Source organism: Pieris napi, chromosome 13 (genome assembly GCF_905475465.1).
Source record: "Pieris napi chromosome 13, ilPieNapi1.2, whole genome shotgun sequence".
In the NCBI taxonomy this organism is placed as follows: domain Eukaryota; kingdom Metazoa; phylum Arthropoda; class Insecta; order Lepidoptera; family Pieridae; genus Pieris; species Pieris napi.
The window spans coordinates 3434710-3445547 of NC_062246.1; the positions used below are offsets into that span (position 1 = coordinate 3434710).

The window sequence follows — 10838 nt, forward strand, 5'->3', positions numbered from 1 at the left end:
TTTATTGTGTTTAGTGAAATATTGACGCGCCATCATGTCGTCTTTTGTTTTATGTTATGCCGCCGGCTTCATAATTAATAACAGTAGAATATTAGGCGGAATTCTTTTAAGTATTTTGTTTCCATCTATTCAGATTCACATCTTCCCGACACGTAAGTCGTAAGGATGTACAACCCGGTCGTAAGAGTTTTGTGTTTTGTTATTAAATATTTATTATGTAAAGGCATACAGATCAGTAGCTTTTAGATAAAATATTTATAATTAAATCTTTAAAAGATATGGATTTACGGAACAGATTAATAAAGTACCTATACTAAATGGTTTACTTTTTTATTAACAACTATTTTTTATAAGCCAAACCAAGTTAAATGTTTTCAAAACGTATCTCAGCATAAAGTTAAAACTATTGCCATAATATTAAAAAAAAATCGTATCTCGGCATAAAGTTAAAATTATTGCCATAATATTTAAAAAAAAAAAACGTTCTCGGCATCAATATTGTGCCCATGTAGTAGCTAGACACTTTACACTTTTGACTGCTTTTATAGATTGAGATTGACGTTTAAAAAAAAAACACTGTTTTGTATGAGTTTAACGCTGTTTTTAGTTTAAAATAAATTATATTTAAGTTATTTTTCCGTTTCTTCCTCGTCCTTTTTACAGAGCTTTATTGACTCAGGTTCTATTGGAACTTCCTTTATAATGGGTCCATGTTTCCAGTTTGGGGGGTAACCGAACTGCCTAACATCATCCCACCATTGCTGCTTGCCATCTGCCAAGAAGCCATAGAGAATATTGCTCCCCACCATTATCGCGAAACATATCCAAAACGCTCTCCTCCATTGCACCAAAGTAGACTGCAAAAATATTGCCATATCGAAACAGGAAATTAATTTTTTCAACGCTGCGAAAATTCAACGGTGTTATATAGTTATTCACATTAAAAATGTATACCAATAATTTATATATTGGTAACTAGTTTTCTACTAGTCTTTTAGCCCAGTCATGTAGGTAAAAAAAGGGGTCAACCTCGGAATGAAAGATAATAAGCTGTAAATTGGTATAAGCTTTTGTTTTTATTTAGGTGCAAATCTCATGTAACCAATAGAAATTTCACATTCACAAAAAACCGATTTTATGACCTTAGAGCTTACCTTCAATATCTTAAGACTTTTAGACAACATTTAGAACGACAAAACAATGGTTTATACCAATTTACAGCTTATTACCTTTCATTATGAGGTGAAACCCCTAATATGACTGGACTATTTCAGTATTCTGAAAGTAATTTTTTATTAAGTAACCGAGTAGTTCCTGAAATTATTTATATTCACTTAATAAAATGAAAATGAAAATCGGTTACCACAGTAACAAACAGTTTAGATAATCGTATAGTAAGAATATCAAAAAAGATTAGTATGAAATAAAATCTTACATCAGGTGTCATTAATCCAATGAGGTAGGGTGAAATTATGCCAGCCAAAGTTGTAATTGTATTAATGAAGGATGTCACCGAGCCAGCGTGATTTGGGGCCACGTCCAGTGTATTTACCTATAATTTTTTTTACGTAAATTTTATAATCTTAAACTAAGCTGTTAGAATTGGAAGCTTTACTTCATACATCGAAACCTGTCTCAAAGAAGTCTTTTGCTGTGGGCGAGCCCCGAATAAGTATTGTGTATTTTTTTATGTTATAGGAGGCAGACGGACAGGAGACTCACCTGATGTTAAGTGATACCGCCCATGGACACTCGCACTGCCAGATGGCTCGCAAGTGCACGGCCGGCATATTAAGAATTGACACGCTCTTTTCTTGAAGGACCCTACTAAGTCGGTCAAAGAGCGAAGATTCTTGGGGCAATGAATACGAAGGGCAGCCTGTGCGACCACCACCAAGTATGTTCAAAGACAAACTACCTGATTGCTAATATACCGTAAGACACGACGAGGCGCCAATAAAATAACTTGATAGTGTAAATAAGAGTAGAGTAACTAGTACTTTTAGAAGTAAATTTTGTATGTACTATAAACGCAAACTAGGACATTTAGTTGTGAGTAAAAAAAACATTGTACCTACCTTCATTCCACTAACATAAGCTCCCATAAAGCCCATAGCTAAAACGAAACATCCTAAAGCAACCGTACGATTGCATCCCGAATAGGACGCTAATATTATGCAAGTTGCTGGCAACACTGAACCTGAAAAATGTAAATATGTATGTGACACATGTAAATTGTTGGAATTAAAATGTCCTCTCGCAGGGTTCCATTGGTTCATAGCCGCGATTCGATGACGATTCGATGCGACTGAGGGACCACTTTATAGTTGTGAGTCGCTACTAGTTCTACAGTGTTACACAAGTATATGTTACCTTTCTAATAGAATTAGTTTAAAATAACAAATAAATTAACTATAGATAGTGAACGCAATCTTATTTATGTCAATTACATTTAATTTTACTTAATATTAGTTTGATTAAAGATTTAAGTTGGCGCCTAGTAACTGGTTTACTACGGCTCAACGAATAAGTATCGCAATACAGCTAAAAATGCTGCCAGCGTTAAAGGCACACACCACAGGGACCAAACTTTTTAAATTTGTTCTAATTTTCTATTTATAAATTTTTAAGCTATTGCATAGATTTTATCGCGGGCTTTGAGCGCGGCGACCGAATCAAGAAATTCCGTAACGAAAAAAAACCTAACACGATGACGTAATATAGGTGCGGCAAATACGCGTTAGAGAAGGACAGAACGCATACTGCGCATTCCCATCTCTCTGACGATATCGGTGACGTAGCGTAAGCGCGGCCGGTGCAGCCAGTACGCGTTAAAGTGAGACAGACTATATAGGCGTTTTAGTCTGAGTCTGGTAGAGTGGTAGATTGAATTAACATCAAAGAAAAAAAAATACTGCATAAATAAATACTTATAATCGCATAAATTGATAAAAAATTCTATGCTTACCGCGGCAGTCCCCGAGTGCCATAGGTTTTTTTTATTATTATTATTACTATGTCGGTTAAGAATATTGTAAATATTGTATATTTATGTGTTGGAAATAAATAAGGATAATTAAAAATAATGTATCAATAAAAGAAACTGTATTACCGATAGTAGTATAAATTATCCTTCCCATTCGGACGCTGTGCCAACCCCTTTTAATCCCGTAATCACAGGTGAATCCAAAGATAAACCCACAAATCCACTTAGCTAAAAATGGTAGGCAGGTTAAAGCGCCTGTCTTAGCGATGTTGAATTTCAGCACATCGTGCATATACTTGGGAAGATCAGAGACCATGGTATAGAAACCCCAATCGTGGCCAATCTGTAAACTCAAATTATTAAGTGATTTGGTCTTCTGTAAACATTAAGATATTTACATTACAGACAAATTAAAAATCGAGATACAATTTTCAGTTTGATTCAACTGAAAATTGTATCCGTCTGAACTAACTTTCTTATAATAAGACTAGCTGACCCGGCAAACGTTGTTTGTCATGTATATTATTTCTAGGAATCATTTTTTTTTTGTTCAATAAAAATAACTATCTACTATAATAAAAAATTAGGGATTGTATGTATTTAACCATAACAAATTAAAAACAAAAAAAATAACATCCTTTAACATTTAAGGGTTGAAAGATTCTCAGGCTTACTAAATATACTTAAAAATTTCATAAGAATCGGTCGAGCCGTTTCGGAGGAGTATGGGAACGAACATTGTGATAGAATTTTATGTATAAATATAAAAGCCTTACTCCAGCACAGAGTAATGCCCAAGCAGCTGGTGAACGGAGCATCGCCTTCCATGGTACTGGATCACTGGATGACGTCACTTTAGCGCGCTTCACTACTCGGTTCAGATAGTCTAACTCTTCATAGGAAATAAATGGATGTTGATTTGGTTCATTGTAGCAAAGAAGACTCTAAAAATGAGAAGGTGATGTATAAGTTATGCGTATTGATGCAAAAAAAAAAATTTTATGAATAAAACTAATTTTCCAGGCTTTTGAATACGATTTTTATGTAAATTACCTAAAGTCAAACCTCAGTTCGAAAGTACCATATGAGTTTTAACCACGGAGTAAATACGGTTAAAAAGATATTTGCGTGTTGTTCCAACGAGAATGTAAGTGCGTGCTCCTATTTCCATGCCTCCTGCTGATAGGTTCTCCAGTTCAAACAATTTGTATGACAATACTTGGCGATTAAAAAGAGTGGCGGAAAGTTTCTTGCCAGTTCTTCTTACCCGCTCTACGCCCTTGACTTGCGAACTGGTAGTAAATGTAAATTTACGATTAATTTAACTTGACTATTCAAAAGTGTACTTGGTTACCTACTTGAATAAAGATATTTTGAGTTTGAGTTTGAGTTTGAGTAGGGGACAAATCTTTGTTTTTAATTTATTTTGTTATCTATTATTTATTACTTAAGATGTCTTGTGGAACATGGTGCAGGTGCAGGTTGCAGCTCCTTACAAACGTTGTGTAAAACAAAAACTTGGCGATTAAAAAGAGTGGCGGAGAGTTTATTGCCAGTTCTTCATTTCCGTTCTACGCCCTTGTTTTAAGAACTGGCAGTAAATATAAAATTAGAAGCATTTAATGTATATTTCTTTTTTGATGTTCATAAGTGTACATCGTGTTACCTACATGAATAATTATTGATTTTTGTTTGTTTGATTACACTTTTTACTACCAGCATAAAATAGCACCAGTGTCCAATATACAATGGAATCTCGATAACTCGAATGTCAAGGGAACGGTAAAAACTTTGAGTTAACGAGTTTTCGACTTAACAAGAACTTCGCAATATATTCTGAAATTTCGACTTACAGAGGCGCGATTTCTAAGTTTTTTCGATTTTGAATAACAATTCAACTTAATTTTTGTAGTACAATATATATTTTATGAATGTATGATCATTCATTGCACGTGTACAAGACAAAAACAATACATTAGAAACCCCGAACCCGAACATTCGTTTTGGATTAGATTGCTATTATTTCGGGGAATTCCAAGTAAGACGTTATTATATTTTACTAACTACGACTACAGTCTCCTTTTTGAAATTCGAGTTAAAGGGTATAAATATCTATTATCAATACTTCGTAGGGAATAACATTTTGTTCGAGTTACAAGTCTAAATTATTCGAGATACCGCGTATTTAGGGATTCAGTGGATGGGAATGGCAATTTTTTTGAGTTTCAGTAAGCTTCGACTTAACGAGGTTCGAATAATCGAGATTCCATTGTACTGTCATATACATAATGCGTAATGAACAGGTATCACAAAACACCTGTTAATGATCGAAAATTAGGAGTACGATTTTGTTTTGTATAAAAATGTTGCTTGTATTAAAATATAGTGGACATACCATTTGGTACCTCAATGAAACGGGCATGTAATTTTATTAATTTGGCACTCTAGTGAGCTTATTATATTTCACAACATTTTCGAATATCTCATAAACCTTGAGTAGGTACCTACTACACAAAACCAAGTTTACTGAATAATGACAATGTGCAATATTATCCATTCATAATACCACATCTTGTATTCAATATTGATTAAAGGTCTGGTACTCACATACGGTATTACTCGATCGAGCTTAACTGTCGAGTAAAACCCATGGCATGCGCTTTCGTCCACACATTCAGCATTGATCTATCGAGTGAGGTGCGATATTCACCAGCTTGCGATTCTAGTGACACTTACCCACAATATAAACCAAACTACCCCGAATCCCCCGAAGAAATAGAAAACGTAAGCCCAATCCCGTCCGCCAGCCATTATAGTTCCGCCCACTAAGGAACCAAACATATTTCCCAATTGAGCACCGCCGAAAATGAGGGCTCCTTGGAATGCTCTTTTATCTGGTGGGGTCCATCTTGACATCATTATCATAAGTGCTGGTACAGTCGGCCCCTATAAAATATGAATAATAGTCTTATTCCAACCAAAATTTACCTGTGCAACGAGAACTTTTATGGGGATTAATTTTATTAATAAGAGATGTTATACTTATTCACTACGTTGTGAAGGATTAAAGAAGCGCTTTAACTAATTTTACTCCACATTCAAAAACTTATACTCTATTAATATTGCCTACAAAAAATTGGGCTTTGGTAACTAAGTAATTCGTTTATACGGGGTGTTTATTTCATACGAAGTTCCTGGGTTTCTGTTAAAAAGCATTAGATTTAATGTCGTAAATACAGAAGGCACAATAATAAAATTAGATTACTGCTTTATTTTTAGATTATTTGTTATGGTATTAGTATATACAATAAATAATAATAATAATCACTGGCGCTACAACCTCTTTATGTCTGGGCCTAAGATTTCTGAATCTGTTTCATGATCATTTTTTTCAATCTAATACGCAAGTAGATCATCAGCCTCCAATGCCTGACACACGCCGTCGACTTTTTGGGTCTCAGATATGTCGGTTTCCTTACGATGTTTTCCTTCATCGTTCGAGCGAATGTTCAATGCGTACATAGAAAGAAAGTCTATTCGTGCACAGCCGGGGATCGAACCTACGACCTCCGGGATGAGAGTCGCACGCTGAAGCCACTAAGCCAGCACTGCACAATGGTGCATGCATATATAATTAAATTTTTCATATATAATATTGATTGATATTAGAATGAATTACCTCCCCCATGCCTTGAAGGACTCTCAATATAAAAAGCCATGTAGAACCCCCAATTCTTGTAATTAGTGGAGTTAAGAATGTCAATATCGCAGTAGTAAGTAAACCAATGCCGAGCGTCCATTTAGCTTCATACTTTTCTGCTAAAAAACCTCCAAGAATCTGCGTTAAACCGTACCCATAGTAGAACCCACTTAATATAAATCCTTGTACTTCCTCATTCCAATCGAATATTGCATGCTGAAAATATATACATGTAATTAGATTTTTTTGTTTAAGTTTATAATAACTCAATTATTTATAATACATTGTTTTAAAAGTATACCGGATACACATTATGATCAGAATATAAAATTGAATTGCTATCATAAAGTATAACAACAATTTTCCAAGGCATAAGAAGCGCTCCAAGGGCCTAATTGGAACTATGTATACACGTATGGAAGTGTAAATATGCAGCGTTTAAACAGAATACTTATAGTAAACAATACGAAGCTTCTAATTAAATCCAGAGAAGAGCGTCAGAGTTCTCTTAGGAAAAAAATACGCCTCAAAAATGGGGTAATATAAGGTTGCCCAATACGGGCAAGCCATGCCGTAGCAAAAGTCTTTCAAATATCTAGGAGTCAAGCTCGATAGCGGCATGTACTTCAGTAAGCATATAGCCACCGTTCGCAAGAAGGCCTCCTTAGTCCTCTCTCGCCTCTATTTCCTCCTGAGAAAAGGAGTCACATGTCCCTCAGATATAAATAAGGTGACATGTCCTATGCATGACCTACTAGCGTAGTCTTCGCGCATTCTGCCGCCTCCATATCCACCAGCTACAGGCGCTCGAAATGCGTCCTTCTACGTGAGGAACGTCGATCACCACCACGACCTGGATCTCCCTACCATAGCCAGCCACGAATAAAGTTGGCGTCCACACGCCACTTCGACAAGGCTAAACATCATCACAACCCGTAGGTACGTAAAGCATCCATTATTTCCCCTTCCCGACAAAAATGGTCCGGAGGAGGGCCCGACATGTCCTAACAGATCCGGATGTCTTTTAAACATTAATCAGGTTTAAAGAAACTATAAAATTTTGTTTAAAATAGCTACAAGTTTTTTTTAAATAGAACAAGTATAATTAATTTACTTAATAACCCACATTTTGCGGTCTCAATACGGAAATCGTCGGTATTTTTCAGTATAACTGAATGTACTGACTATTTCATCATATTTGTGTTTAATTAGAGTAATCAAACATATTTATGAAAATATCTTTTGCCTTATGCAACATGATGAAAGATAAATTTGTTTAGACATTATCATAACTAATATGTCATATATGTAATAGATAATTTAACCAAATGGTTACTGAAACAAGATAGTAAATCAAATATAACAGTCGATAAAATACATATTTTTATACAACTTTAGATCTAAATATTTAAGGGGTTTTTACCGAATCCAACAAAATCATTTAACATTTCATAACATTTTTCACGGTAGTCGGATAATTTTGGCCTTAAAAATAACTAAATAGCAACAATATCTTCTTTGTAGATCCCGTTTTCATCAACCATAATAATTTCAGCGGTTTATGCCAGAAATAAATGTATTTGAAAATATTTCCGTTCACCATCGTAGCTAATAACTGTTTTACGTTTACTTTGTGAATATGATAATACATATTGTCAAGATTAAACCCATCTGGACAATAAAACATCCAATAAGATATAATTTAAGAAAGCGTCTTTAAGACTTAAATACATATTAGTGTTATATTGTGTTTGTCGTTATTGTTCTATATATACACAGTGGTTTACAATGTCTAAATAGATCTTTATCATGCCTTAAAGTAAGGCTGTACATCCCCCCTCGTGTTACTTAGATTTATAATCATGGTTGTACCGAGAGTATAGACTCCTTCCATCCTTCTTCAGCGTTATCATAACATTACTTTAATTAGTAAACATGTTATTAAAGTAGTCATGTACTTTTGTACATGAGTAGTTAATAATACATTATAGTGAAAATCGTAATATCTATAATTAAAGCACCCCCAGCGTAGAGACCAGACAGGGACTATTAATTTTGGTCCTTCGATCCAACCAACATGGATTTCTTCGTTATACAACCAAGTCAAAAATCCATTTTTTTTTATTGAACGGGGGGCAAACGGGCAGGAGGCTCACCTGATGTTAAGTGATACCGACATGGACACTCTCACTGCCAGAGGGCTCGCGAGTGCGTTGCCGGCCTTTTAATTGTGCCATGGTGGTCATCAAATAGAAAAGACTATTCTAAAAAATCCTCAAAATTTCTCAACTTGATAACAAATAATTATAAATTACTGATTATGATACTTACTGATTTGTCTACGAGTGTCGTAATATTTCCAATAATTTCATCGCTTGGGCAGGCATCAGGATCAAAATGTTCTTTTTCGATTTTGGTTCTGTTTACCATTTGTGTGATGGCAAGGTTAAGCGTAACGCGCATAGTATAGGCATTGCACAAACCAATTAAACTAATTACACCAAAAACCCATTGTTGTGGTATGCAGCAATCTGACAAAAATAAATGTTATCTGCTGTAGGTCAATCTTGGGCTCGTAGCTCACGCTCACTCATCAGTTAACCAATGAAACAAATCATAAAACTTACACTAACTAGCTATACTATCTCAGTATGTTTAAGCCTACACTGCATCAATAATCTACTTAATATATCTATACAACTACAATAGTAACGCTATTAGCTGACGTTCAGTTAATTCACAGGCCTAATTTATCATACCACCATCCTTATCGCAAATGCAATAATTATTGGATGATGCATTAACCAATGACGTTACTGCATTAGACAATCAACCACTAACAAAACGGTCAAGGTTTGGATAGAGAAATTAATATCATTTATTAATTAAGGAAACTAAACAGATACATCTCTATACGGTAAACATAAAATAAAATTAAAACATAAAATAAACACATCCACAAATGTTTCACTGATAAAAAAATACAATACAAAGTAAAACAAGACAAAACATGACAGCACAAAATTTATAAATCAGGAGAACGATAAACAAACTAGCAGCTATAAAAAAACAATAAGATACAAGGCTTAAGACATTAAGAGTTTTAACTTATTCTTAAATGAAGCAGTAGAGGAGTGCGAAAAAGGGTCAATGTTAGTGGCAGAATCCAAAGTAGAACAAACACATCCTGTGAAGAGGCTCACGGAACACAATGTTGGTTCTGGGAGTTAGATGGTTAAATTATTGTACATACAACATATTCATGATTAAAATTGAAATATTTACAGATTTAAATTACTTACGTTTTCGTAGGGCTTTTATTAGGGGACTATCTTTCTTTGGATAACGAACATCTTGAACGCATAAATCATCTTGTTTTTGAGTATTTTCGTTGTTTTCTTTATGTTCACTCATCCTTATCTATTATTAAGTTAAACAACTAAAAGTACGTGCTCATCCTGTGACGATGGCAATTTATAAAAATTTCACGACATTTACTATTTATATAAAATTATTATCACTTCAGTATTTACTATTTTAAGATCTTATACATATATAAATGTTATGTGGCGTATTGTGTTATATTAATGTAGTATCAATATTTGTATAAGCGCAGATATAATGTGTATTATTTCACTATTAGGCAATACTTATAGCAGAGAAAATTAAAGTAATAGTTATAGATCAGCAATCTTCATATAAAAACAAATATGTGGGATGGCGTCACTGATAAGCAGAAATCCAATAACGGCTTAATGTTCCTCTCTTCACATCGTCGCATTCGATGGAACCACTGAGAAAAGCAGTGGGCCCATTCTTCCTGACTCTTCTATGGCATTTTCGTACTCTTTCACTGCATCTTAAGGGCTCCTAAAGCGAATACCTCGAATTTTATCTTTAGTTTTGGTTTCGTAGCAATAGGTATATCTAGCTTACATCACCTGTGGCGATGTCAAATACAACATTTGAGTCATCGCCGTTGAACTTATCTAACATTTGGCGACACCAGTCCATGCGAAGATGTTTCTGGTCGTCGGTTAAAGTATTGGGAATTACTGACGCCTAAATATTCGTGTAATATTTTTGAACTTGACTCATACCAATGCCTAGGCTTGCCCGTATCTGCTGATAGGTCACTCTCTTATCTTGCTC

At 34.7% G+C, this 10838-nt stretch overlaps 1 protein-coding gene across 1 annotated transcript; it reads right to left on the reverse strand.

Moving 5' to 3' along the window:
- Positions 1–465: 465 nt before the first annotated feature.
- Positions 466–10146, reverse strand: LOC125055034 (putative inorganic phosphate cotransporter). The gene is made up of 9 exons (XM_047657236.1): positions 9989–10146; positions 9018–9217; positions 6666–6902; positions 5723–5932; positions 3763–3930; positions 3113–3329; positions 2079–2200; positions 1436–1552; positions 466–857 (listed from the first exon to the last, which is right to left on the reverse strand). Exons 1-9 carry the CDS (start codon positions 10098–10100, stop codon positions 630–632), a joined length of 1611 nt encoding a protein of 536 aa, XP_047513192.1. The 5' UTR covers positions 10101–10146; the 3' UTR covers positions 466–629.
- Positions 10147–10838: the final 692 nt, after the last annotated feature.